We start from the raw sequence: 24,331 nt of genomic DNA, 5'->3' as shown, positions 1-24,331 counted from the left end.
TGCTGAAGTCAGGGGAATTATCTTAAATTTGTTTGAGAACAAATTGGGCCCTTTGGCCTCAGGGACTGATACGGAGAGCACAGTCAGTGTATTTCCCTGTTCTGATTCCTCTTTAGATGGAGGCGGGCTCCTCTTTACACGCTGCCAATTTCTCGTGCAGAGCTTCTGCTTACGCAAGGAGATGCATCAATAGATACGTACCCAGGCTCTGTGGTCCCCAACATTTTGGTTTCGCAATTAATAGTTCTTTCTTTTTTTTTTTTTTTCCTTCCTTGCAGGAATGTGCAAGCTGGGCAATGTTACTGAGATCTAATTGACTTCAGCAAGTGTATTCTGGACCGAATTTGCCAGGCTTCCTATTCTGTGCAACCATCTCTCCTGGCGGTGACAAGGTACAGAGCCCACGGAGTTTGCGCGGGGAGAGGGACGGCGGTGGGGTGGAGTTACTGTGTGAGCAGCAGCACGGGGAAACACGTCTCCGGCATGCGTCATCCCCGGCCTGTTAACAGTCAGAAGGCATAGAGCCATCTCCTGTCTTGATTTGCAGTGTGACAATATAGGAGTCGTTCTTCTCCAGGGCAGGATTAATGGCAATGCCAGTTTACCGACATACTCTGATATGACACACCTTTCCTAATGTCATGTTTAGGTGCCTTAGGTTAAGTCAAATTTTCTGCCAAATCCACAAGCTTTTAACGTGTGTGTGTTTGTGTGGGTTCATTCCAGTAGCATGGGGCTAACAGTGGAGGGATTTAAGACTTCACAAGTAGGTCAGGAGACCTAAGATATGATTTGACCAAGCACTGTGAATTTGTAGTTTTCCTGACTTAGAGCAAATGGCGTTACACTTGAGAACTGCACAGTGAAGGCTGCAATGTTTAGAGTTTGGTGATAATAAACAGAAGTAGTATGAAAAGGTCCACTGAGACACATAGTGAATCAGAAAGAAGTAACAGCAAGTTTACTTTTAAATTTTTTTTCACTGCAGCAGAGGCTCAAGCAGAAAGCATGTGCTGTAGATAGGCTGCAACTTGCTGACCTAGAACTGGTGCAGTCCAGCAGATCAAATATTATTTCCTACCTCAAATGCACTGTGCTGTAAGCCCTGACTGTGGCTTCTTTGTGATTAGTGGGCCAGGTAGAAACTGATGCTGGGAGGGTCCCAGAGGCACTTGGGATTTTGGTTCTCTGTATACATGAGCACAAAACCATTCTGGGCTTCTTGATAGGGCCTATTGCTGGCCCGTGTTGGTTGATGCTTTGGTGTAGTTTCAGCAGTGCACTTCCTTTGGAAACCACAGCCTGGAGAAATCTGAGTGCCAGGCTTGGGAGATGTGAGAGGGAGGAGTTAGCCCTAGGAGCAGACAAACGCCTCACTTCATTTGTGGCTCCACAACTCATACCGAGCATGATGAACTGCTGCCAGGATGAGGATTGGTGTCAAAGCCTAATGTTTGGAGAGTTATTCCATATTAGAGGACCAAAAAAGATGGTACTACTGTATGATCAGTAGCCAAACACCTGTTTGGACAATGTGTGTTACAAAGGATGGGCTGTTTGCAGGAGGGAGACATGCGTATAGGGAAAATATGAGTATTTTTAAATTGGCATTTATATTTTATTTCAAATTAGTAAATTGGATATTGCAAAAGAACATACAATGCAATACTGAGATAAAAAGATGGTGGATTGTATCACCCTCACCCATTTCAAATAGGATGCGGGATTATGGAATGTCCTAGGAACAGCAGTAATGATGAGAGATGGACCAAATACAACCCATGAGGAAAGACTGGAGGAAATATGATTGCTTAGCCTAAAGAAGAGAAGATCAGAGAGGCATGTAAACAGTTTTCAAATAGCCACAAAGAGGAAAGGAATAATGATGTCCTCTTCCAGCCCTGCTGTCTAGCATTCTGTATATCAGTCTCTTTGTTTGACAGTGACTTTAATTTTTTCTGGTTATTGATGAAAGCTGAATAGTTATTTTAAAGGCAATAAACATTTCCATATGTATGGTACAGTATGTCCCGTACTCCGCTTTTCAGGGAGGGAAGGTGACATGCTGTTCCTGAGTTTCCTGAGGCGATTTTACTCTTCTAATTTGGGAGTCAACAGATAAAATGAGTGCATTACACTGTGCGCTGTGGGAAAGTATTGAGTTGTTATCATTAGCAGCTAGTAAAGTAACGATCAGGTCTGCTCACGGCGTAAGAGGAAGACCTGAAAAGGCAGGCTGTGCTGCTTTCTCAGGTGAACAGTTGTGGGAAGACAGAAAACTGCTCATTTTTATCATGGTTCTCAAAGCTCTGATACTAATGGCAAAGTTCAAATTCACGCTGGCTGTGCAAAACCAGTTTGGTCTGCATTGAACAGTGTTTCCTAATAGCAAGTTCAGATGGATCAGGGCTCGCCTGAAGCAGTGTTTGGCTCCAGAGTTCAGGCTTTGTTCACGCAGCAGCCCTGGTGCTCCTGTACCCCTTCTGCGCAGAAACGGGGCTTTTTCTCTGTGCAGTGGTGCCTGGACCGGCACGACCTGTAACCACAGGCTCACCCCTGTGAGCCAGCCTGCTTATGAAAAGGGCCTTGGCAGACACAGAAGAAAACAGTGATCCTTGCGCGATCATTTGTTTGAGGACTGCCAGTCACCAGGACTGCAGTTTAAGAGAGAAAGTAGACTTCGTGAGAGCGATGTCTTATGATCTGATAAAACCAACACAAAGCTTCCTTTCCGCTGTGGGTTTGATCCCGATACAACGGCTTTCTTAGTTCGGAAAAAGTTTTCTTTTTATGTGGAAGCTTGTGGCCTCAGATATGAAGTGGTTCTTAACTCGCCATTTAATTACCAATTCTGGTTTTGAAAGCAGAGATGTTAGGAGCTGTATTTCAGTCTGCCATATGCTAAACTTAGTCTTCAAACTTACTTAAAATAAACCCATGCAAGCTAGCCAAACCGTTCAGCCAGTTTGATCAGGGTTTCAGCTGTATTTACAGGATCTTGCAGATGTGATGCTAACTTTAGGGTTTAACAACTGCGACAACCACTCTTATTGCAAAGATATTAAAGGGGAAATTGGGTGCCAGCCTCCAATACCTGCTGTTTCAGGGCACCTGCACTGAGCACTCCAGCCTTCAGTGACTGATTTGTTTTCTCCTCTGAGTGTCTGGTAGATTGACATTAGCAAGGACAAATTTGAGCAGTCCTGTGGAGTAAGAAGACTTGGCAGTGAATGTTCTAAAGAGGAAATGCAAGTGTTGAATGATGGTATGTGGCTGCTTTTGGTTTTGTGGGTATGTTTTTTTCGTGGCAGTGGTATGCCATGCATACTTTTTTTTTAGATTAAACAGCGCCAAAATACTACTTTTTATGCAAAAAGCTGCATTTGGTATACCAGCAGGAGCTCAGCTAGACCTGCTGTCTTGCATGGAGGCAAATAACCTCCAAAATCACTTGCTCCCTGGGCTCCCAATGAGCCCCTGCACGGCCTGTGGAGCCCGCTGTCTCAGAGCTGCCAGCTAAAACGGAGGTGCGGTGCTGGCTGGGCACTGCTTCCAAAAACCTGTCAGGAACCAGGAGCCGCTGCTGGCCCCAGAGCAGCTGGCCGGCTACCTTGTCTCTCCTCAAGCAATGACTTGCAGCTCCCACCGAGTTTAGGCAAGATGTGGATTTGTCCCTCTAGTGCATTCACCTGCCTAGCGTGTCTGCCTGGGTCTGACTGACCTGCACAGTCAGCTAGATATGACCTCATGTGTGATGTCACTAGAGTCCCCTGAGCCTGCTGGTAAACACGTGCCCTCCAGGGCAGGTGCCAGTATGGCACATTGCCTTTGGCTACACTTGCTGCATGGAAATCCTTGGTTGTCAAAGGTCATGGAAAATGGTTGGAGATATAAATATTTAAAATAAAATGCAGATAGCTGAATGGAATCTCTTTCTTTTCATTAACAATGACTTGGGCAAATGCTGTCTTTTAATATGTGTGGACTCAACCACCTTCCTAAGTAGAAAGTGGGGGTGCTGCCAGTTTCCACAGGGTCCAGCCCGGGTTGCTGCAGAAGGTGATGCGGCTGCACTGTATTTCTTCTTGGGAGGGCAACACAGGACATGCCTCCTGTTTGCATAGGGGAAGATTGACTAGTTCTTGTGCTAAGCCACAAAAGGCTTTGCCCTGCCTATTTTTTTGGCAGAATCCATTAATAATCATTCTTTCCAGCTTCTCTTCTTCGCTCGCTAGCTAAGTACTTGCCATATGCAGCTGTAAAAAGTTGTTTCCAAAGCGAAAGAAATTGGAGCAAAGACTTCTGTAATCGGAGACGTGGAGGAAAGCAGAAGGGCGTTTTCACTTTGTCCTTGGTTGCTTTTGGTTTGATTTGTGCCATGCTTTAAACTAGTCCCCTTTACAGGACTTCGGGCCCCTTGCTTGTCCACATCTGTGTCCTCCCAGTGTTGGCTCTAGTGGCACCGACTTGCCCCGTGTCCCTCCTGGTACCAGGTGATGATCAAGGCAGTCAGGAGTCACTAAGAGAGCCCTGTGCTGGGTCAGCAGCACCATGTCAATACACTAGCAAAGCTAGGAAGACGTAAGCCTCTATCAATAGGATTTTGATGCATAAGTTGGAAAATTTCTGTTTGGATATCAAAGTTAATGATCACAATTATAGTTTTTCAGGACGTTTTTATTGAAAAGCTTTTCTAATTAAAACCACCAGTTTATCAAAACCTTTTTTTTTTCCCCCTGAGATTGAAGGTGAATTCAGTACAAAATTTAAATTTTAGAAAAAATCTCTTCATGTCTCAAACTTTGACAGGAGATAAAATTAGTTTCCAACTTCTCTCTATTTTTTTTTTTCTTCTTAATCCCAAACACACGTTATTAAATCCTGTAGTATACCAACATACACAAATTTTTAGTGCCTCTCCCCGTAGAACAGGGAATCTAAATTCCTAGACTGAGTTAGTCTTTGATATAACATTAGAATTGCTTTAAGTCTAAAAGACCCGTAGACTGATGCAAAACAAAACTTGTACCTTGCCATATATTAGATAATTGCCAAGATAAGTTGAGAAGGATATTTCATAAATGAAATCTCGACAAAATGTCTTTAATTATAGGGCTTTCAACTGGACAATGAAAACACTAGGTTAAGTGTGGACAGCTTAACTGTGTGCCCTTACTGTGGTTGTTTAAATTGGCATCCTCTGCTGCAGATGGGTACTGTGTACTCAGATGCATATGTGCAAATTTCGTAATCCCAGTATCAAGACTGAGTCTTCAGTTAAAATGCCAGCTGTAAAATCTGAACCCTCTGTTTCAATGTTAGCTCAGCTATATTTCATAAATATCTATACTTCATAAATATCTAGCCCTGCTGCAAAAGTAGACAAAATTCCAAGGTGTATGTAAAAATGGCTTTACAAAGCTATTTTGAGTTGAATTGTTGTTGTAGCTCTACTGTAGTAAATGAAATAAAATGTAATTGTGGTTGGTCAATACTCTCATCTCTGCCTAGCTTATAATGGTATAATTATGAAGAATATTAGTATTGCCTGGATTTTACTCTTTGCATTTTGGCAGCTTTTTTATGAAATAATTGAAACATGTCTTAGCTGTACCTTTCTTTTCCAAGTGACTTTTGACATTTTTTCTTGCCAAAAGGCAGTGTTGGAAATACTTAACAGAAAAATTCATCCTTGTATTACTCAGGATGTTTTCCAGATTGGACCAAATGGAAATTGTCAGTGATAGGAACAGTGCATGAGCACTGCGGGTGACTTGCACACATGCAAACTCAAATGCTGAAGGCTAAGGTCTCTCCTGTTACGCATGGAGAGGTATTCAATGCACCGTGGATTAGATTTTTACTGCTTTGCAAAAAGCTGAACTAAATCCAGAGGAAGCAAAATTTCAGGTCTGTCCTTCCACTGCTCCAGCTCTGAGATAACAACCACTAGGACACCAGGCTCCTTGCCTGGGGATCTCTCTCAACACCAGTCCACCAGTTCCACCTCCCTCTTGTGGTTTCAATTCATGGGGTTGATCTAGAGCTCGTCTCAGGGCTGTCCAAAGAGTGAGGGTGTCTCCAAGCACCCTCGCCTTTGCTCTTCCACCCATCCCTCTGGTTGGTCCCTGGCTTGGAGGTGACCTTCTGCAGGGCGGTCACCAAACCACTAATTTACTCTGGAGCTGCTCTTCCCAAGAAGCAAGCTTAGAGCAGGAGATCCTCTGCAGGGTTTCTATACATATTTCCATTAGGTAGCAGTTTGTTTCATCCAGTAACTGGTCTTGGAGGTGGGGAAGTGCTGGTCAGCTCAGAATAAGGCATGTGATGGATTCAGTGGTTCAGTATCGTAGGAAGAAAAAAGACAATTCTTCGTCTTCTCTGCTGGTAGTCTGCTTTAGCCCTAGAGCTTCAACTGGCAGCCCTCATCATTTATCATACAGATTTGCATTACTACTTTTGGACCATATCTTCCTCTGGTAGAAGACTTCATAGGTCTGGAGTGAAACTAGAGCAGTTTCTATCGGCTAAGGACAGCATTTTTTAATTTTTATTAAAAAAATAGACTTTTAAAATTAAGCTTTTCTTGACGTAGCGATAAAGGTGGTGCATCAACACAGTTAATATGTTATATTATATATATAATATATGTTATAAAATCTGTGTGTTTTAAAACAGAGGAAAAGATGGTCTGGTTTATTAGATTTTATATATGATACAAAAAACCAAACAACACAGAGATAATAGCAACCTTCAATCTACTTAATCGTTATCTGGTCTGTTAGTTTTGTACAAGCTACCTAAAGATAGCTTTCGAGTTGTCTTATTGGACAATTTTTAATAGCAATAATGTGTTGCTTCCTCTATCTATTTCTCTGAAGTTGCAGGAGAAGTTTCTTGCTGGATTCCGACCAGGCAAATAATCTGGTGGTGCAGGAACATAACATTTTGGGCTTGTTTTTAATATGGATTAGAAAAAAAATCGTTTGCCAGTTCTGCCAGGATATTAGGTGATTGTGTAAATTCGCATGTGAAATAATGTGTTTTCAGTAACGCTGTTGCGTTTCTTTGTTGTTTTTAAATGAATCCATTTCAAACCAAAGTATGTACGGTAGGATATTTAAGATTAAAATTAATCTCTTTATCCTTAATTCACCTTGGGTTTTGGGGTGGGTTTTTTATTGCTTTGGATGCAGTTTCTAAAGTTTTGTAGAGCCTTTTGAAAAGATGATCACCTTTTGGCCACAGTATCTGAGAGGTTTGAGGTGAGCGAAGGTTGGCTCCAACATGAAGAAGGGGCGATTGAAGTCCTAGAGTTTGGGGAGGGGAGAGGTTGTTTGCTGAAGCAGACCCTCTGTTTGTTTCAGATTACTTTTTGCCTCCTCTTCCCACCCCCCCTACTCCCTTCATTATTTCCATCCTGATTTTAAAATCTCTTCCACAGATTTGTTTTTACATTGCCGAGAACCTTTAAAAATAATTACTGAAACCATAGCAGCCCATCTGAAAGCTTTCTGAGACGCAGTATGAACTACACAGCAGGCCAAACCTCAGAGGGCAGAGGCCCTCTTCCAAGCAAGCAAGAACGGATGCTGCGAGTCGCTTTGATTGCTTGTGCAAATGGACACTTTGTCCAACTCTCTGCATGTGCAGATGCCCAGCTTCATATACGTCAGGGTTTTCAGGCTTTGAAAGTGATACTCATTTTTAATTACTGTAAGCTAGTTATTATATAAATTATGTAAGAGAGTGTTTCATTTTGTACCTATTCTCAGAGGAGGATCTATGATAACGTACCAATCATAGTAAATACTAAAAACTCTTAAGCGTGCAAAATAACGGTGTATTTTGTGTATACTCATTTATACCTCAGTACGCTGAAAATTTTCCATTGCTTTATTTGCAAACTTGCATTAATTCCTTTGGGAATGTGAATTATAAAAAAGTAATTGTTTTGTAACAGCCCAGCAGAGTCTACAAAGAACTTAACTTTCCCTGGCCGTGTTACTGAAGTAAGCGTTTAAATGGCAGATGAAATGCTATTTTATAGCTTTTTGCATAAGAGGTCAGAGAAGGTTTGTGAACACAGGGGATACAAGTCATATGCAGAATGAGTCCTCGTTTAGTATCTAGGCAGTTTGTAAGGTCTGAAGTGAGTTTCTATTCAGTTTGTGGTCTATGAGCAGGGCACAGAGGGGAAGTTACAGGGACTTTTTCAATAGGTCGTGGTCCTTTGAGACAGATGACAGTATATCTTTCTGGTTGCTCTCCCCAAGTTCATGAAGCAAGATGCGAGCAGTGCTGAACACAAGTGATGGCATCTCTGTGCAGACTGTGGCTGTGGTCCTTGCTCCACCAGCCTTCTGCATCCAAAAGATGGTGGTGTGGGAGCCAATACCAACCGTGATTGCTGACTCCTCAAATTCATTACTTATGTGCAAATATGATTCAGTGCTCACAAATTATCTGGTTTAATTGACTAACCCCAAGCTACAGTGCAAATCTCTGCACAGCAGAGAACATCAAGGGACTTCGCAGGATGCACTTTTCTTAATCTTTAAATCTGATCATCCAAAATAATTCAAACACTTTCAGCAAAGTCATAAGGTACAATGGGTCTCATCCAACCCCCTTCTGAAAACTGGCCTGAGCCTTTCCACGAACTCTAATGAGAGTAAAATGTGACTATCCATCTCCACCCATTTTAGTGGAAGTTTGGAGTCTCAGCACTTTGCAGCCTCAAATCATCCAAAATTAACTTTTGGAATGGAAAATAAGATTTTTTGGGTTTTCTTTTTAATTAAAATCTCTACCAGACCTGGTTGCCTCTTTCTCACAAAACTGATTTATGGGGCTTGCCGCACTGAACCGAGGCTTTTATTGACAGTAACCTGGCTCCGAGGTGGTATTTGTTTTTCTGAACTGTCTTTGGCAGAGCAGGCTGCCTTACATGATGCAGATCTGGGGCTGGGTTTTGTTTTGTTTTTCCCACACTCTGGGCAGATCAGTCTTTGATTGCTCCTCTAATGACAGGTATTCAAGTTACTCTCTAATTCATGTCGACACCTGGGCTGTAAAAACTCTAATGCACTCTTGCTTGTGTAGCTGCTCTTTCCCTGCTGACTGCCCAGGCCACTTAACTTTTTGTTTGGGCTTTTGATGTGAAATCTGAACTAATCTCTGTGCACTGTAGTATTTCAACATTTTTATAGGAATATTGCAATATTTACAAGAGAGAGGGATTGGAAAACGGTGTTTTAAATACATTCCACATGTCTGGCCCTTATATGCCTCAGATTTCCCCTTTAGACATAGTCGCTATTTTAATAGTATTTTATAGATGCTGGCTTTAGTAGACCAGTCACAGTTCACTGCAGGTTTAGGAAGACTTAGTTGATTGTGATGAAGATAACACTTCATGTTAAAAAATCGAATTCTAAACTTACGCCTACTGAGAAGTAAAATAATCTGACAGTGAGTGAGATCCTTGATCCTTTTCTGTATGCCTTCATTACAGTAAAATGCTTTCAACTGCAGCTTCATGTCGTCCTACTAGTCAGAAGAGAAAGGTGAATGAAGACAGCTTCAGAAATGGCGTTACGCAGGTCACAACGTAATTAATTTTGTGCCCTGGGCACGGAGAGGATGCGGTGTGAGGTGTCGCAGAGCTCCCACAATGTAACCTGTGGCTCCAAACAGGCTCTTTTCATCCCAGCCTCAGGATTTGCAGAGAGAAGCCCCTCTCCTTATAACCCCTGCTGTGAAGGGGACCCATGGCATGCCAGTGGGCAACTGTGGTCAGCAGAAGTCCACCAGCAAAATCCCAGGGCTTGCTCACCAAATTTGGTTCCTATGACTTCTTTCCACGCTGGCTGAAAGTTGCAACAGCTCAAGTGTCCAGAGAAAACATTCAGACTAATTTCTGACACTTTTTAGCCTGTTATGCCATAAAACAGTGGAGAGAAGGGAAAAAAAAATCCTCCAGACTTCTGTCAATTTGATTCAAATGGCAGAATTGCTTTCATGCCACACAAAGCAAACAAGTGGTCAGATCTGTAACATCCTAAAAAAAAAATATGAGGCAATAGGTGGAAAGGCAAAAGGCGGAGATGCTAATGTGAACAAAAGTTATTTTCCTGTGGTAACAAGCTGGGGGCTCCGAGGGCCAGCCCATGCCTTTCTGCCTCTGGGTCACCAGGTGCGGGGTGCAGGAAAGATCCCTTCCTGCCCTCCGCCTGCCTCTCTGTGCAGGCTGCCAGCCGCTGTCAGGCCACGAATGACCCTGTCTGGTTGGAGAGCTGAGCAGTGCGTTGGGAGGATAAGCTGGTAGAAAAAGTCCTGTTCTTCAGGATTTCTTCTAACTTAATGCAATGCTTTTTGCTCTGATTTAGGACTGAAGAAGCTGCAGGCAATACTCCGAAATCCTTAATTTCTGAACTAGCCTGTTCACCCTGCCAACAGTTCCTAGAGCCGAAGACGGCTCAAGTTTTGGGGAGAAAGCTGTGCAGCGAAGCGCATGCTGCTGAGCAGCCACATGATGCTGAGTGATCACCTCTGCAGTAATGAGGCACTGGAAAAAGCAGCCCCATCGGAGAGAAGCTCTTGGGCTATGCATTAGGAACAGTGTTTTGTGAACACAAAATGTTCACAAGGAGGAACAGGCAAGGAAATAAGATGGAGATAGACATCAGGTCCTTGTAGCCCCGGGTATGTTGTCCCTATGTGGAGAGGTTCTCCCTACAGCCTCTTCAGAGCACGGTAACAAGGGTCCCTTTCTTTAGGGCTGCACGCTGAGGTCGCCTCCAGCCTGGGTGAATCCCTCGTTGGCTGTGTTGGGCAGCATGCCTAGGATAACACAGCCTCGTGCGTTGTTTCAAACATTTGGGTTGACTAAAGGCTGCCTTGGAGGGTAGGTGATTGAATATTGCAGGCAGCTGTGCTCTGGACAGCTGAAGTAAGAGCTTGGTCACAAACAGCTTGGTCCTTAACTATCACTTCTGCCTGGGAGAGAGGATGAAGCTGTTTGCTGTGGGGCTTTTCTTTGTGGCGGGGTTGGGGAGAGGGCTTTTTGGTTTTTGGCAGGGAGGCAGGAGCGGAGGGGGAGCTGTAGGAGGTTGCAGTGTCTCAAGTTGTGTACTCCTGTCCCAAGGGCTGGGATACAGCCCAGTAACTGTAGATTTCTCCGCTGCATTTGGCCCCGACCTCCTGCTGAGGAATGACACACACGTGCTTGTTTTAAAACACCAGCAAGACTCCCTTCTGCGGTGCCTGGTGCAGGGGCTTTGCTCCAGGCGCCATTTGCAGGGCTGAGGTCCCACTCCCCAGGGCAGGGTCGCTGTGGCTGGGGGGCGGTGAGCCGACTCTCAGAGTCTGAGCAGACAGGAATATTTCTGTACATCTCCTCTGAAAGCACTGGCTGAAAGAAATTGTAGGAGCATGGATTGGATGGAAGCAATTTCTGTTTTCAGTGAGTCAGAGATACTTTCCGCTACAGTGTATTTGCTCTCACATTATCAGCTTTTCTCAAGTCAACATCCAAACACTTAAACTGACCAAAAGCTTTGCTGCTTCGTCCAAATAGTGACTATATTGGTGACTGGGGGCAGTCTTCCAAAGCTAGCCATTGCCTGTGATCCTCTGCATATCTTGAAAAATATGTCACTGAAAAAGAAAAAAGTTTTTAAAATACTTGGATTAAAACAACATTCTGACACCATAGTGGCCTATTTCTTAGCTGTAATTTTCCATGGATGCAGCACCACTGGATTTTTGCCATATAACTCCTGGTTGCCTTTGACAGATGGGGTTTGCTGGATGCAACTTGCCGTGGACCATGAGTGCATCTGGCTGTTACTGCTCTTGGCACCCCACAGTCATGTGCTGGCTCAGTGGTCTGATAGTTCACCTGTCATTGACACCCCACAGCAACCTGCTTTGTTACTGTTTTCCTCTGATGGTAAGAAGTAGATTCAAATTGTTTAGGTAGTTTTAAGACTATGGAGAATTGCCCAGTGTGAGCTGCAGCCAGTGCTGCCTGCAGGGTCACTGCACTTGGCTGGGTACTCAGGGATGAGGGAGGTGAGCATGAGGGGTGGAGATGCCATAGGGTTGGCAGGGCACAGGTGCCTGGGCTAACACCCACAGAGACGTGAAAGCACCTCACTGCATCCTCTCATTGTTTTTTCTGACTAGTCTTGTACTTTGTTTGCTATTGTGGTTATTTATCTTACTGCTCCTCACTAGCCCTGCCACACCTGCACCTTTCATGTAGCTCGGTTATGCTGTTGTAAGAGGTAAAAGATTAGAACTCTGCAATTTATTGAAAAGTGTATATCTAAAACAAAACAAAATAAAAAATGTATCATCTTTCTGCAGCCTAAGTAGGGCTGAAAAAATGCTCACTGTGATACTGGCTTGACATGTGTTTCTTCCCCAAGAACTGCCCTGTGCACTCCTGTCAGAGACTTCCAGGCTCTGGCTTTCCTCTTCTCTCCTTTTTGGCCCCTGACTGCAGCAGGATAATGTTGCAGCCCCCAAGTCAGTCACTGCCGAGTTTGTAAAGGTGCAGTTCCCCGTGGCAGATCTTCCTGTTATTGCCAGCTCCTGTGTGTCATTCAGGCTGGGCTACGTCCTACTTCGGGGCCACATAGACATCATCCACTTTACGCGTGTGCCCACTGTCCTGGTTTCGGCTGGGATAGAGTTAATTTTCTTCCTAGCAGCAGGCATAGTGCTGTGTTTTGGATTTAGTAGGAGAAGAATGTTGATAACATGCTAATGTTTTTAGTTGTTGCTGAGTACTGCTTATGCTAGTCAAGGACTTTTTCAGCTTCCCATGCTCTGCCAGGCGCACAAGAAACTTGGGAGGGGGCACAGCCAGAATAGTTGATCCAAACTGACCAAAGGGCTATTCCATACCATATGACGTCATGCTCAGTATATAAACTGGGGGGGGTGGCCGGGGAGCAGCGATCGCTGCTCAGGAACTGTCTGGGTATCGGTCGGCGGGTGGTGAGCAATTGCATTGTGCATCACTTGCTTCGTGTATCATTATTATTATTATCATTATTATACTGTTACTATTAGCATTACTATTTTACTTTATTTCAATTATTAAACTGTTCTTATCTCAACCCAGGAGTGTTTCTCACTCTTACTCCTCCAATTCTCTCCCCCATCCCATCGGGGTAGGGGGAGTGAGCGAGCGGCTGCGTGGTGCTTAGTTGCTGGCTGGGGCTAAACCACGACACCCACGAATGAAGCCTATCGTCTGTCACCTTTCCCAGGGCTTTTTGTGGAAAGAGAAAGGAAGCTCTGACTCGGGGTCCAGGCAACAGCTCTCTGGCATCGCTGGTACCGGCCACTTTTTCTGCCCTGGCATTTTGCATAGGGGATGGCATTTTTCAGTCTGGATGGAAAGTCATACTCATACCACTCATTTCAGGTACTGTGGAGCATTTCTTTGAAATGCGAGAAGTCCCCCAAAAAGTTGGCTTCCTCTCTGGCAGCGGCAGCTCCCCAGAATTTCCCTGGGTCTCATGCATCCAAAGTAACTTCTCTGTTGGTCTCTCTTTTGGCTGTCTGGTTCTCTGCAAGTGGTTTTAAGGGTGAAACATTAATGCCTCCTTTCGCTATCACAGCTTCCTCTGGAAAGGGTAGGACAATTTGCATTCTCACACCCTTGTGATGTTCTTTCTCAGGCCACAAAGTCTTGTAATCCCTGCATGAAAAGGAGTGTTGTTTCAGGCAGAAACCATCCTTAAGAAACCCGTCACTGATGTTAAATGACCCAAAAATACTGAGAGTGACATTTTAGGTGTCACTTTCTTCCTCCAGAGCTGCTCGGCTTCAAAAGGTTTATCCCAGTTAGGGATGAGGAAAGTCCAGGCTCTCCTGCTGAGTATAGGGTGGTTATACAGCAGCCCCCCTGTGTCTCAGTTAAAACTTGTATCAGGTTACTTTAGCATCTGTCAGGCTTTTCACTCCTCTGTGTGTGAGTGACTGAGGCCAGAGTCTCCTAAATATTCTTTCTTCACCCTGTAGGGGAATTCCTCTTCAGTATATTCAAGTAGCTTCATGCTGTACTGGCTTTGGTTTGGTGCCCTTGTTGAATTCTTTAGGGGCTTAAAACCATCTATCTGTATATTTATTTATAGGTTTCTACATATTTAGAAACTTCAATAAAAAGAGAAGAAGAAAAATACCTGATTTTTTTTCAGATGAGATTTACTGGCATGGTGTTGCATGGGAGGAGTGTCTTCAGCATCCTCTAAAGCTCTCGTTCACCCCTTGCCGCACTCTTAATGCAGGCAGCCCCTCTGGCCTTTGGAGGGTACAGCAGTGGAATGTTGGAGATGCACACTAATGACTCAGGTCCACCAAGGAAAGTGGGAGCGGGGGGACTTGAACAAATTTCATGACACCATGGTAACGTTTTGGTTTTTTTTTAACAAATGGTTTAATAGTTCTGTACTCTCTTAAAAAAAACAGCTCATGAAAAAATATTGTGGTCTGTTTGAAACTGATTTTAAACCATTTTCCAACTACTTTGAAATGTGTTTACAGTTAGTTGTCCTTTTTGTTTTGAGAGCTACCTTACTAAAGTGCTTGGTAACCTAGTGCAATTTCCTCAAATTCAGATTTTTAAAAATTTTCCCTTCTTTTATTAGCAGGAAGTAATGCACTTTGAAAGAACCAAATTAATACTGGTTTGGAAGTTAGGTCCTTTTGCATAGAGGGCCAATCGGCATTTTAATTGGCAACTTCGGGTTTCTTTCCCCTTTAAGTTCTATCAATTCTATTTTATTTCTACAGTTGTTTGTTCCTTCCTCTTTTTTTGCGTGGAAATTAATCATGCAGGAAATGATTAACCACAGTGAGCTGTCTGTCTGCCTCTGACTCAATGTGTTTAAGAGGGGGTGCCTCGAAGCAGCTCAAAATGGCTGACTAGATGCAAACAGCGCACTTGCTGTCCAGTTGTTCATACCGTCCATCCCACGTTAAATGTCACATTTCTTTTTAGCATTTGTAATGCTTCTGAAATGATCTCTGAAGTACCAAATTACGTCTGAAATGCCCAAAGGTGTGTTTCATGGAAGTCAATTAGGGCCACTTCTGCTTATTGCTCCTTAAGGATTACTTCACAGAGCAGAGGGCTCTTTGCAGAATGCAACATATACTTCCTCTCTCCTCTCTTTTGGTTTTTAAGTGGAATTAGTTTTTATCAGGATGTATTGCATATCATAATATTTTAATACCATTTCTGAGAGTGACTGCTGGGTGTGCCCGGTAGCTTGCAAAAATCAGAGCTTCCTTATGCAGCTCTGATTGCATGGTTTACCTGGGATTAGGCGGGCAGCTCCGGGGCATCTCGTTTGCTAACGGCTGGGGTGGCTTTCTTAAAAGGCAGCGGATGCAGCCTGTGTGCACACCCCTCTGGAGAAGGTTGCCCGTGGTCTGCAGGGAGGCTGCCCTAGCACCCGGGTTGTAGCTGAGGCGGTGTGGAGCACGTGTGAGGACCGCGGTGGGGTGCGTGCTCATGGCGATGGCAGCCCTGATTGAGGCTGGACCTCCAGAGGAAGCGGCGGTGTGCACGGCGCTGCTGGCGCCTGCCTCGCAGCGGGAGAGCAGCTGCCGCCGCTGCTCCCAGCTGTGGAAATCCTTCTCTCTTGCTGACAATACAGACCTTTGTGTTTGGGGCTTTGTGGTGTACGCGTGTGAGTTAGCTACCGTAATCCTTTCTGCTGCGCCACCAATACTCATCTAGATATAACATTTCCATATAGCTTCTTAAAAGCTGTGATAACTTACACTACTGCCTAGAAAATACGCAAGGACGTGCATCCTGGGTTTCAAAGTACCGATATGCCTTCAGCCTTGGCCTTTTGGAATTGGTTCCTTTTCAACACCCTGCAGGACCGAGTGTTACAAGCAACTTGGTTGTTAACAGATTTGGTAGGTAAAATTTATTACTGGGTGGGTTGGTTACTATTTCAGGTATTTTATAGTGTCAGCTGTTAGCAACTGAACATAATGTCCATTTCTTAAAGCCAGCTCTTTCCCGCCAGCAAGCAAATAATGAACTGAGTCTATTGCTGAAGTGTAGGACAGTAACCAAAGCTTTCCTCTAATTACAGAGTTACGCTTAACATCTTAAGGCATCTCTATACTCTGCGCAAAACAGCGGTCCTGTGAATTAGTGATGAACAAAGCAGCTGCAGAATTCAAGTTCGGCATTGTGCTGACTCAGCTGCTTTGCTTCTGCAGCCCAAGAGGTGCTGCTCATCCCAAGGGTCAGCCCCAGCACTGCACTATGCGGTGTGGGCAAGCCCCCAGGTTGCTGCATCTCTTCAGTACATTGTTACTCTTCATACAGGCTTATAGTGATCAAATTTAAAAATCCAGAGTGCGCCATTTTTTTTGCTTACAAAAAGTCAGACACAGAAATAGATTCTACAAAATCTAACAACCGAACAGCAAGGATGAGTTAGAGCTTCAAAGACAAAGGTGCTGTTTCTTGCTGCAAAGTTTCAGCTTGAGTTTCTGAAATTCTCCTTCTCAGCAGCAGGAGCAGAGTCAGAGAGTGAGAAAAGTAAGTGTGAAGCAGTGTCGTAACTTACGTTTTAAGCTAAATTTTGACAAACTGGGGTGTTTTACTGGCTCTGTGAGTGTATGCGTTATACTTTTGTGTGTGGGCATGCAGGTTTCTGAGTCATGCCACATGATCTCTTTTCTGATGGCTCCTAAAGGAAGTGTGTGCTCTAGAGCATCACAAGTAAACAACTGCAGGATGCTTGCATTAAACTTCATGCCAGGTCTGCCTGAGTTTGGCCTATTACAGAAGCTTGTCCTGTGCTTCCAAAATGCCATTTCCCAGACCCCCCCCCCCCTCCCCCCCCCCCCTGCCAGTAACTGCCCTGGGGGCTACAGGGCTTGTTCAGCAGTAGTTAAATGTGCTCACCAGTGTGCAGCTATGTACTTCATTTCCCCTTGTGTTCTGTTGAGAAAGCCCTTCAGTACCAGAAGAGGTACTAGCTAGTGTGCAGCTGGTGACTACAGGTACATCAGAGGATGTTATCTCTCTGGAAGATGGGATAGGGAAAGAGGGGGCACCCAGGGCCTTTCTCCCCCTTACCTCCTTGCAAATAATGTGTGCAGTGAGGGTTTTGGAGAGGCTGGATGTGTCCGTGGGTAGTGGCTTCCCCTTAGAGAGCTGAGGCTTCGAGCATTACCTTGCTTTCCCTCTTTCCCCACCAATTCCTTAAGAAGCTGATCTAAAACAACCCAGCTAAAAGGAAAAAAAGTAGAACAGACCAGCACAAGCATGCAGAAAGTAATTGCTTAACTGACAGGGAGGTAGACAAGTTATGGCATTTGCAAAAATACTGTTTTTTAGAGAAAGCACTTCATAGACCAACTAGCTCGCTTGCTGCATTTAGGTCTGAGCTGCCTTAAGGAATTCATTTAAAAGTCTGATACCAAACCAAACTTTATTCTGCCTGCTCAAGAAGCTTTCATAGACATGGAGTGCTGAGAAGACTTACAGCACATTCTCCAGACTGCTTTGGCCTCTTATCAAAGCAGTGCAAAGAGCAGAATTTCTCTTTCTCTTTTTAAATCAGCTGAAGGAGTTAAAAGCTTGGTGAAATAGCCTAATGGCACAGTTACGCTAGAGACAACTGCAGCTGTGAAAAGACTGTGTTAAGAAACAGGATGGTTGTGGTCTGCTGTAAGAAATAATTTTCCTGTTGACTATTTTTTTAAACAGGAAGCTGAAGAACAAAGCAGCATTAGTCCTGGTGCTTTTAATAGGCTTCAGATTTCAAATATTGCATTTAGGATAAGCAGATCGGGAAAGGATAGGGCTTTGTGCAGAGTTTTATGTAACAGCTGAAAGCTAGAAATATGGAAGACAGGAATATAACTGAATTCAAGCAGATGCTCTGAATGTGAAGCTGGCGCTTCTGTGGAGACGCTGTAAGATGCGCAGTAATGCACCAGGGGACTGAGGAGAGCACGCCGGTCCGTTTGCAGCACTATGGGAATGCGTGTGTTTGCACAGTGCTGTGTAAGCTCGGCTTCACACAGTTTCCTCTTTGTCAGTCTGTCCATCTGCCAACTTCCCCTCTGCTCTGCTTGTTCTTTCGCAGTAACCGGAAAGAGAAACAGTTTCTGCAGTACGGGAGAAGAAAACCTGCAAACACTAGAGGCAGTGGTAGTGCCTCATGCCACTTTGAACTCCATGTTTTTTTCTAGGTAGTCAGCCAGAGCTAGAGGTGATGTGTCTGACTCCTTTCCAAGCCCCTTCCTCCCTAAAGATTTTAGACAAAATCCATTAAAATCTTATTTCATAGAAGTTTTCTTCCGAGGAAGGTAGCTCAGCAATTTTTTTTTGGGGGGGGGGGTTTATAGCTGTATCCTAATTCTTTTGAAGCATGAGCATCTGACAAGATAGATCTGTACTGCTAACCATTTTTTTCTCACACAGATATCATGGATCATCTCAGAGCCGTTACAGACTTTGTAGGCGGTGACTCGCCTCAAACCCTCACTGCAAATGCCATTTTGTTCTATTCAGAACATTTTCCTAATGGTCATTTAAACTGTAAAGGGTACTGTACCTAGCATGAAGTTGATTTGGCAGATACTGTGCTATTACAGTTCTCCTTGGTTTTATCAAAAACAATTAAGTGACTTCAGAAAGTAAGAGTTGTGTATTCTTGTAAATAACTGCCCTGGGGACCTCAACAGTTAGCCTGAGGTTGTCTGGAGAATAACCCTTATTCCTATTCCCACTGTGTTTACCTGTCTTGTGCAAACATTATACAAATGGTGGCAAATGACTGTTACTAAAGCTGACTCAGGTGAGTGGGCAAGAGCAAAGGACATGCTGAAATGCCATAGCACCATTAGAAAAGCCCTGGAGCCTCCGATGAGCATAGTTCCAGGGAGCAGTGTGCCAAAATGCCACAAAAAGCCCTTGTGACTTGAAAAAAATTCCTTGATGCTTGTCCTTTCTTTTTTTTTGTTTAATGTTTTCGTTGTAATGAAGATCTACATCTCAAGTGTGACCCTCCTAGGAGTGCCCTAGGTTGGAAGTTCTGCTGGGGGTGGGGAAAAGCAGGAGCCGGGTCTCCTGCAGGGAAGCTTGGGGAAGGCTGAGCTTTGGCAGCCAGGCTTTTCCCTCTGCGGCTGAGAGGCCGGGCCGCCTGCTTGCTCTTTCTCCTCTGGGAAAGTGCACAGAGCATGACTGTGTGCTGCTCCCGAGGAGGAGGAAGGTGCATTCAGAGGTGATGATGGAGCTTGGAGCCTTCAGAGCAAGCAGGGAGAAAGGAAGAAGCATGAGTCTTTCCTAGAGCTCTGCTGTTCCACCCTACCCATAATAGTGTGCGTGTGTATCTTCCAGCAATTTAAAGACTTTAAGTCAGCATCTCTTTCGTAGTATGATCTTAAAGAGATGATGCCTTCTTGAAGTAAGGGTTGATGCCATAGCTATGGGATTATCCTGAAGTACTTCCACAGGAACAAGACTGTTGGATTAAACAGAGTTTGATTTTGTTATTGCATTTTTGTGTGTTGCCATAGCAATGCATGGGTTGTGTATGTGTGCAAAACTGGATATGTATGTCTGTGAGTTTGTATGGCAGTGGGGATCATGTAGGGAGCCCCCATTTAAGGATGCAGCTGGTTTCCATATAATGAAACATGAAGTGCTTTTTACAGATTATTTAGACTTAGAAAATGTATCAGATAAACCTGTTAGCTGCAAGGATGTTTTTTAGCTGAGTAGAAATTTATTTACTAAGATTTATTAATCTCTGGGCCTTGTGTGTTTCTGTGTTCTGCTGTGCAGGTTTCTTAGCAAGACCTGACGGAGCTCAGCCTTCCACCATGCCTGTGCCTCCCCCTCCAGCTCCCCCTCCGCCCCCAACACTGGCCTTGGTAAGTTTTACAGGAGGTAAACGTACTGCATGCATTGTCCTCTGTTACTGCTTGTCATATTGAACGGGACATCTGGAGGCATCGAGGTGTGGATGAGGGTGTGTGTGGTATTTGGGGACAGCTCTCTGACTTTTTTTTTACGGTTGATGGTGGATCCTACAAGAGGGACCATCGCTTCCACTCCCTTCCAGTGCCCATATGGATGTCACTAGCCACACTGACTCTCCATCCTCCTCTTCCTCCCACATTGGTGGCTTGATCTGGTGTAGGGATCCTGGGTGGAGAGGCACAGCTCCTCAGCAGCTTGTCTAAGTCAGCAGAATTCAAGTCTTGCTCTTCCATTGGCTTTCTCCAGCCAAGTACTCTACCTTCTCCCTTGTTCTACTCTAGTACTTACATGACCCAAGCTGGAAAAAATCAATCCTATTGTTTAAATTTGGTAAGGATAGTTCTTAGCTAGCACAGCTCCCTCAGCCAGCCTGTGGTATCAGAGCACAGGATCCACTGCTGGCACAGCATGGTGGGTGAGACTACATCAGACCTGACTTAAATCAGCCTAAGCTGGAATAGAGCTTGTGCTGTGTTTGTCCTGCAGCAGTCACCTACCTCACTGACACGGAAGAAGAGGCTTCTTGAAATGCCGTTGTAAAGTACTCGGATGTTTTCATAGCAAAACTGTAGCTAGTTACACAGATAGGTTGGGCTGTACCACTGAAGAGTCTTTCCCTCATTTTCCACGACAAGCAAGATATGGACTCTGTGCTTGGTCCCTCCATGGCAACTCTCACCACCTTTCAGGCAATTTCCATAACACTGATCTGATAAGTTAGAAAGTTTTTCAGGAACCACCATTTCCTAGAAGAAATAACCATATATACGTGTGTGTGCATATGTGTATGGGTGGTTTTTTTTTTTTTTGTTCTTCCTTGAAAAACTGTGTCACCAAAACATAAAAGAGAGGACGATGGAGACCAACATCACGCATCTAAAGGTTTTATTTGGTCTATTTGAAGAGGTCTATATTGTTGAAGTGGTGATTGCCGTTTTAAAGTATTTCTATTAAAACTAAAATAGTAGATAAAGCTCCATCTTTCTTCTGATTTTTCCAGAATTTCTATATTAGAAGTTTTCACTACAACTTGCAAGAATGTCCACCTTTCTGTGTAATCAAATTATGTATGTAGTTTGTTCTTGTTTGGTCTCCAAAATGGCAATTTGCCACAGGTGTGCCTTGGCTTTAACAAATCAGAGACTCTAAATCTTGAGTTTAAAAAAAAAAAAAAAAGGGAGTTCATGTAAAAGCGTTCTGTTTCCAGTGAATAGTGTGGGTTAGAATAGCAGCAGCATTGGGGCCTCGAGTCAGTAACAAGGCCGGCTACCTGTAACGTCATTCACAAAATCAGACGCAGCATGCTACCCGCTCCAGTGCTGTTAAAACAGAAATTGAGGTCTCAAGTAACTACTATATTTGAGCAAAGCTTTTGCAGCTAGAAGTTGAGGTTTATTTTGCCTCCTCATTTTTAATTTTATTTTGCAGGCAAATACTGAAAAGCCATCCCTAAGCAGGTCAGAACAAGCAGGGCGAAATGCTCTATTATCTGATATTACCAAAGGAAAAAAGCTAAAGAAGACTGTTACTAATGACAGAAGTGCTCCGATTCTAGACAGTAAGTATAATTCTGCATGTTGGAGTTTCTGTGTGCGTGAAAGTTCCACATATCTGAATGCAGAAAATTATTTTGTATATTGTCAGATGAACTGCCATGAGAGAAGTAGGTAAAATAAAATGCGGGAAGTTGGCATGCATGAAAATAAGTTCTGTTCATCATGGATTAAGTCAGCTGAGAAATCAAGTACTGCTTATGAAATGTGAGTGTTAATTTGTTTGCTTACTCTCATAAAGCAGTTCATTTTCTCATTTGCTTAAATCAGAAAACTATGTAAACCCCCATCAGGACTGAGGAGAGCACAGAGAATCAAGTGGAATTTCAGACTCTACTTTTGCATAAATAGTATAAAAATAAAGGCCCCCCTGGCATGACACCATTGGCTTGTTAATGGCCCCAGTACCACTTAAATCAAAAACAGAGCCAAGGAGCCACAGCCCCACATGTGTGTCACTCTGCTGCACGCAGTTTTGCCACTCCTGGAGTGACTCAGGGGTGTTATCTTTTTGGCTGAACCTTGTTGCTCAGCCTGCCCAGTGGTGCTCTGGCACAAGGCAGCAGCTCCACTTACCTGAATGGAGACAAGGTGTCCATCCAGCTGTGTCTCACTGTTCGTCTCGGCAGGTGCTGAGAGGAGGCTGGAAAAGCCCATGTAGCAAAAGTATTGGGAAGACATAACAGAAATAGGAGAATAGCAAGGAACAAGGGCCTGCTACGTCAGAGGAACAGCATTTATTGCCTAGGGAAAGAAGACACTTCTACAGGCTGATTAGCAAGTGTGATACAATTCAGTCCAGATCTGGCCATGCTATTAAAGGCTAGACTGTGTGTGATAGGAAGATGATAGGGAAAGGAGGAAATGCCCAAAGGAGTGTGGCCAAATAATACTAATTAAAAAAACCAGATACAGTCCTGCAGTCAGCCAGGTACTTAGTTTTTAAGCACTTGAGTATTATCTCTGAAAGCAAAGTTACATGTTCTAGTTATTGTAATGAGCTGGAGAAAAGCATTAAGGGGATTAAAGGGAGGGGTAAACAGTAAGATTAAAATGATGCAGCCTATTATCTTGTTTACATGAATTAACAAATCATGATGAAAGACTAAACCATAGTAGCAGAATTTCTCCAGAGGTTCACACCCTACGTGAGTCAGAGCTGAACAGAGCTAACATGCTTAAGAACAGAGAAGGATGATGTGAAACATTCCCCCATGAACGCATTCTTCCTCCTTTTTTCTGGGTGGGATTATTAGAAGTGCCTTTCATCCACAGGTTTTAATTACTTTAAAGTTAGTGAAATTTTTACCCACCCAAAGCTGTGGAAATCGAGATGCCAAGAAATTAAGCAATTGATCCTCAGCCAGGTAGCCTGTCATCTGAGAGCTGATCTCCACAGATATCCCAACCTGTGGGCCTGCTCATTTTGCAGCGATGCTCTGAATAGCGCTCTTCTCTGTATTTGCAGTTGTAGAAACACTTTCATTTTCCTTTTAGCATCTCAGTGTTGTCACAGCAGAAATAATGATGTTAGAGAAATTGCAGAGGAAGGGGGCGCTGATAAAATAATTCCTGCCTACTGGAAAAATTAGCAGCTAATGATCCTGTCACTGCATTTCTGGACCTACAGGAAAGTGGCCAGAAATGAAATCTCTTTCCCTACTAGGCTTTGTTTAAGTAAGTAGGTATGTTGCAATGTCATCAATAGTGACAGAGTTCTGTGCATTCCCAAAATTGATCACCAGAGACACTTCCAAGAGGAGGGACACCTCTGTCTTCCTCCTTCCTTCTTCATTTCCCATGAGATTGCCCTGTCTCTTGGTTTGCTTATGGAGAAGTGGAGGGGAAGGATAAGAGAGCAAAGGCATGAAGAAATGGAAAGCAGCTACAAAGATGCTAACAAAGACAGCGTGATATTCTCAGAGGTCCCATCCATGCTCAGTTCCAAATTCTCTATAGTAACTGTTTCTCTGCTTTCCAGTCCAGAGCAGACTAAAGGAAAGTGATGGCTTAATAAAATACAGTGGCTATGTTTATTGCACCACCTCTTCCATGGTGCAATAGTGGTGGTGCTGGTATCTGTGATGATCCAACCTGAACTCGTGTGTTTTGAAAGCTCATCCATTTTTCCTCAGCTGCAAGAGTTGCTCTAATGGAAGAGATGACTTTGCAGGATCAGTCTCACTTCTCTGCCTAACGTGGGGGATTTTTTTCCCAACAGAACCCAAAGGACCTGGTGGAGGTGGCGGCGGTGGTTTTGGAGGAGGTGGTGGTGGCAGCGGCGGGGGTTTTGGTGGTGGCGGCGGTGGTGGTGGTGGACCACCTGGCCTTGGAGGCCTTTTTCAAGCAGGAATGCCAAAGCTCAGATCTGCTGCGAGTCGAGATGCCGGTAAGAAAGGCCTTGCAGTTCCAGTGTGAAAAAGTAAATGAAATGTAATTTTCAGCTTGAATCTTCTTTTATTTTTAATACTAGGTTTTATGAGGGAGAAGTGAGACTCCTCTTTCCACCCATCCTCCTAGTTATTGATGAAAACCAAAGAGCTCAGTAATGTTGAATTGCTACCTGCAAAGTACAGTCAGGCAGACTAGGTCCTGCCTTAGCCGTGGGTGTGCAGGACCAGAGGGGAGCATAAGAGGATTCCAGGTTAATACTGCCTTGTGCACCAGGAAAAAGGATCTAGTTTCCAAATGGAAAGTCCATCTGCGTCTGTTCCACAACAGCATGATT

The 24,331-nt window shown here is 44.0% G+C and overlaps 1 protein-coding gene across 1 annotated transcript in view; it reads left to right on the top strand.

Moving 5' to 3' along the window:
• The first annotated feature begins 295 nt into the window (after positions 1 to 295).
• Positions 296 to 24,331, top strand: part of WIPF1 (WAS/WASL interacting protein family member 1) — a 33,826-nt gene continuing 9,790 nt past the window's right edge. The window contains 4 exon segments of the mRNA XM_075710965.1: positions 296 to 392; positions 19,853 to 19,941; positions 21,479 to 21,608; positions 23,825 to 23,992. Of these exon segments, the coding sequence (XP_075567080.1) occupies positions 19,891 to 19,941; positions 21,479 to 21,608; positions 23,825 to 23,992 (349 nt within the window). The 5' untranslated portion in view covers positions 296 to 392; positions 19,853 to 19,890.

This window comes from Pelecanus crispus, chromosome 5 (genome assembly GCF_030463565.1).
Source record: "Pelecanus crispus isolate bPelCri1 chromosome 5, bPelCri1.pri, whole genome shotgun sequence".
Lineage (NCBI taxonomy): Eukaryota > Metazoa > Chordata > Aves > Pelecaniformes > Pelecanidae > Pelecanus > Pelecanus crispus.
The sequence above is the reverse complement of the archived record's forward strand: the minus strand, read 5'-3'. Positions and strand labels throughout refer to the sequence as shown.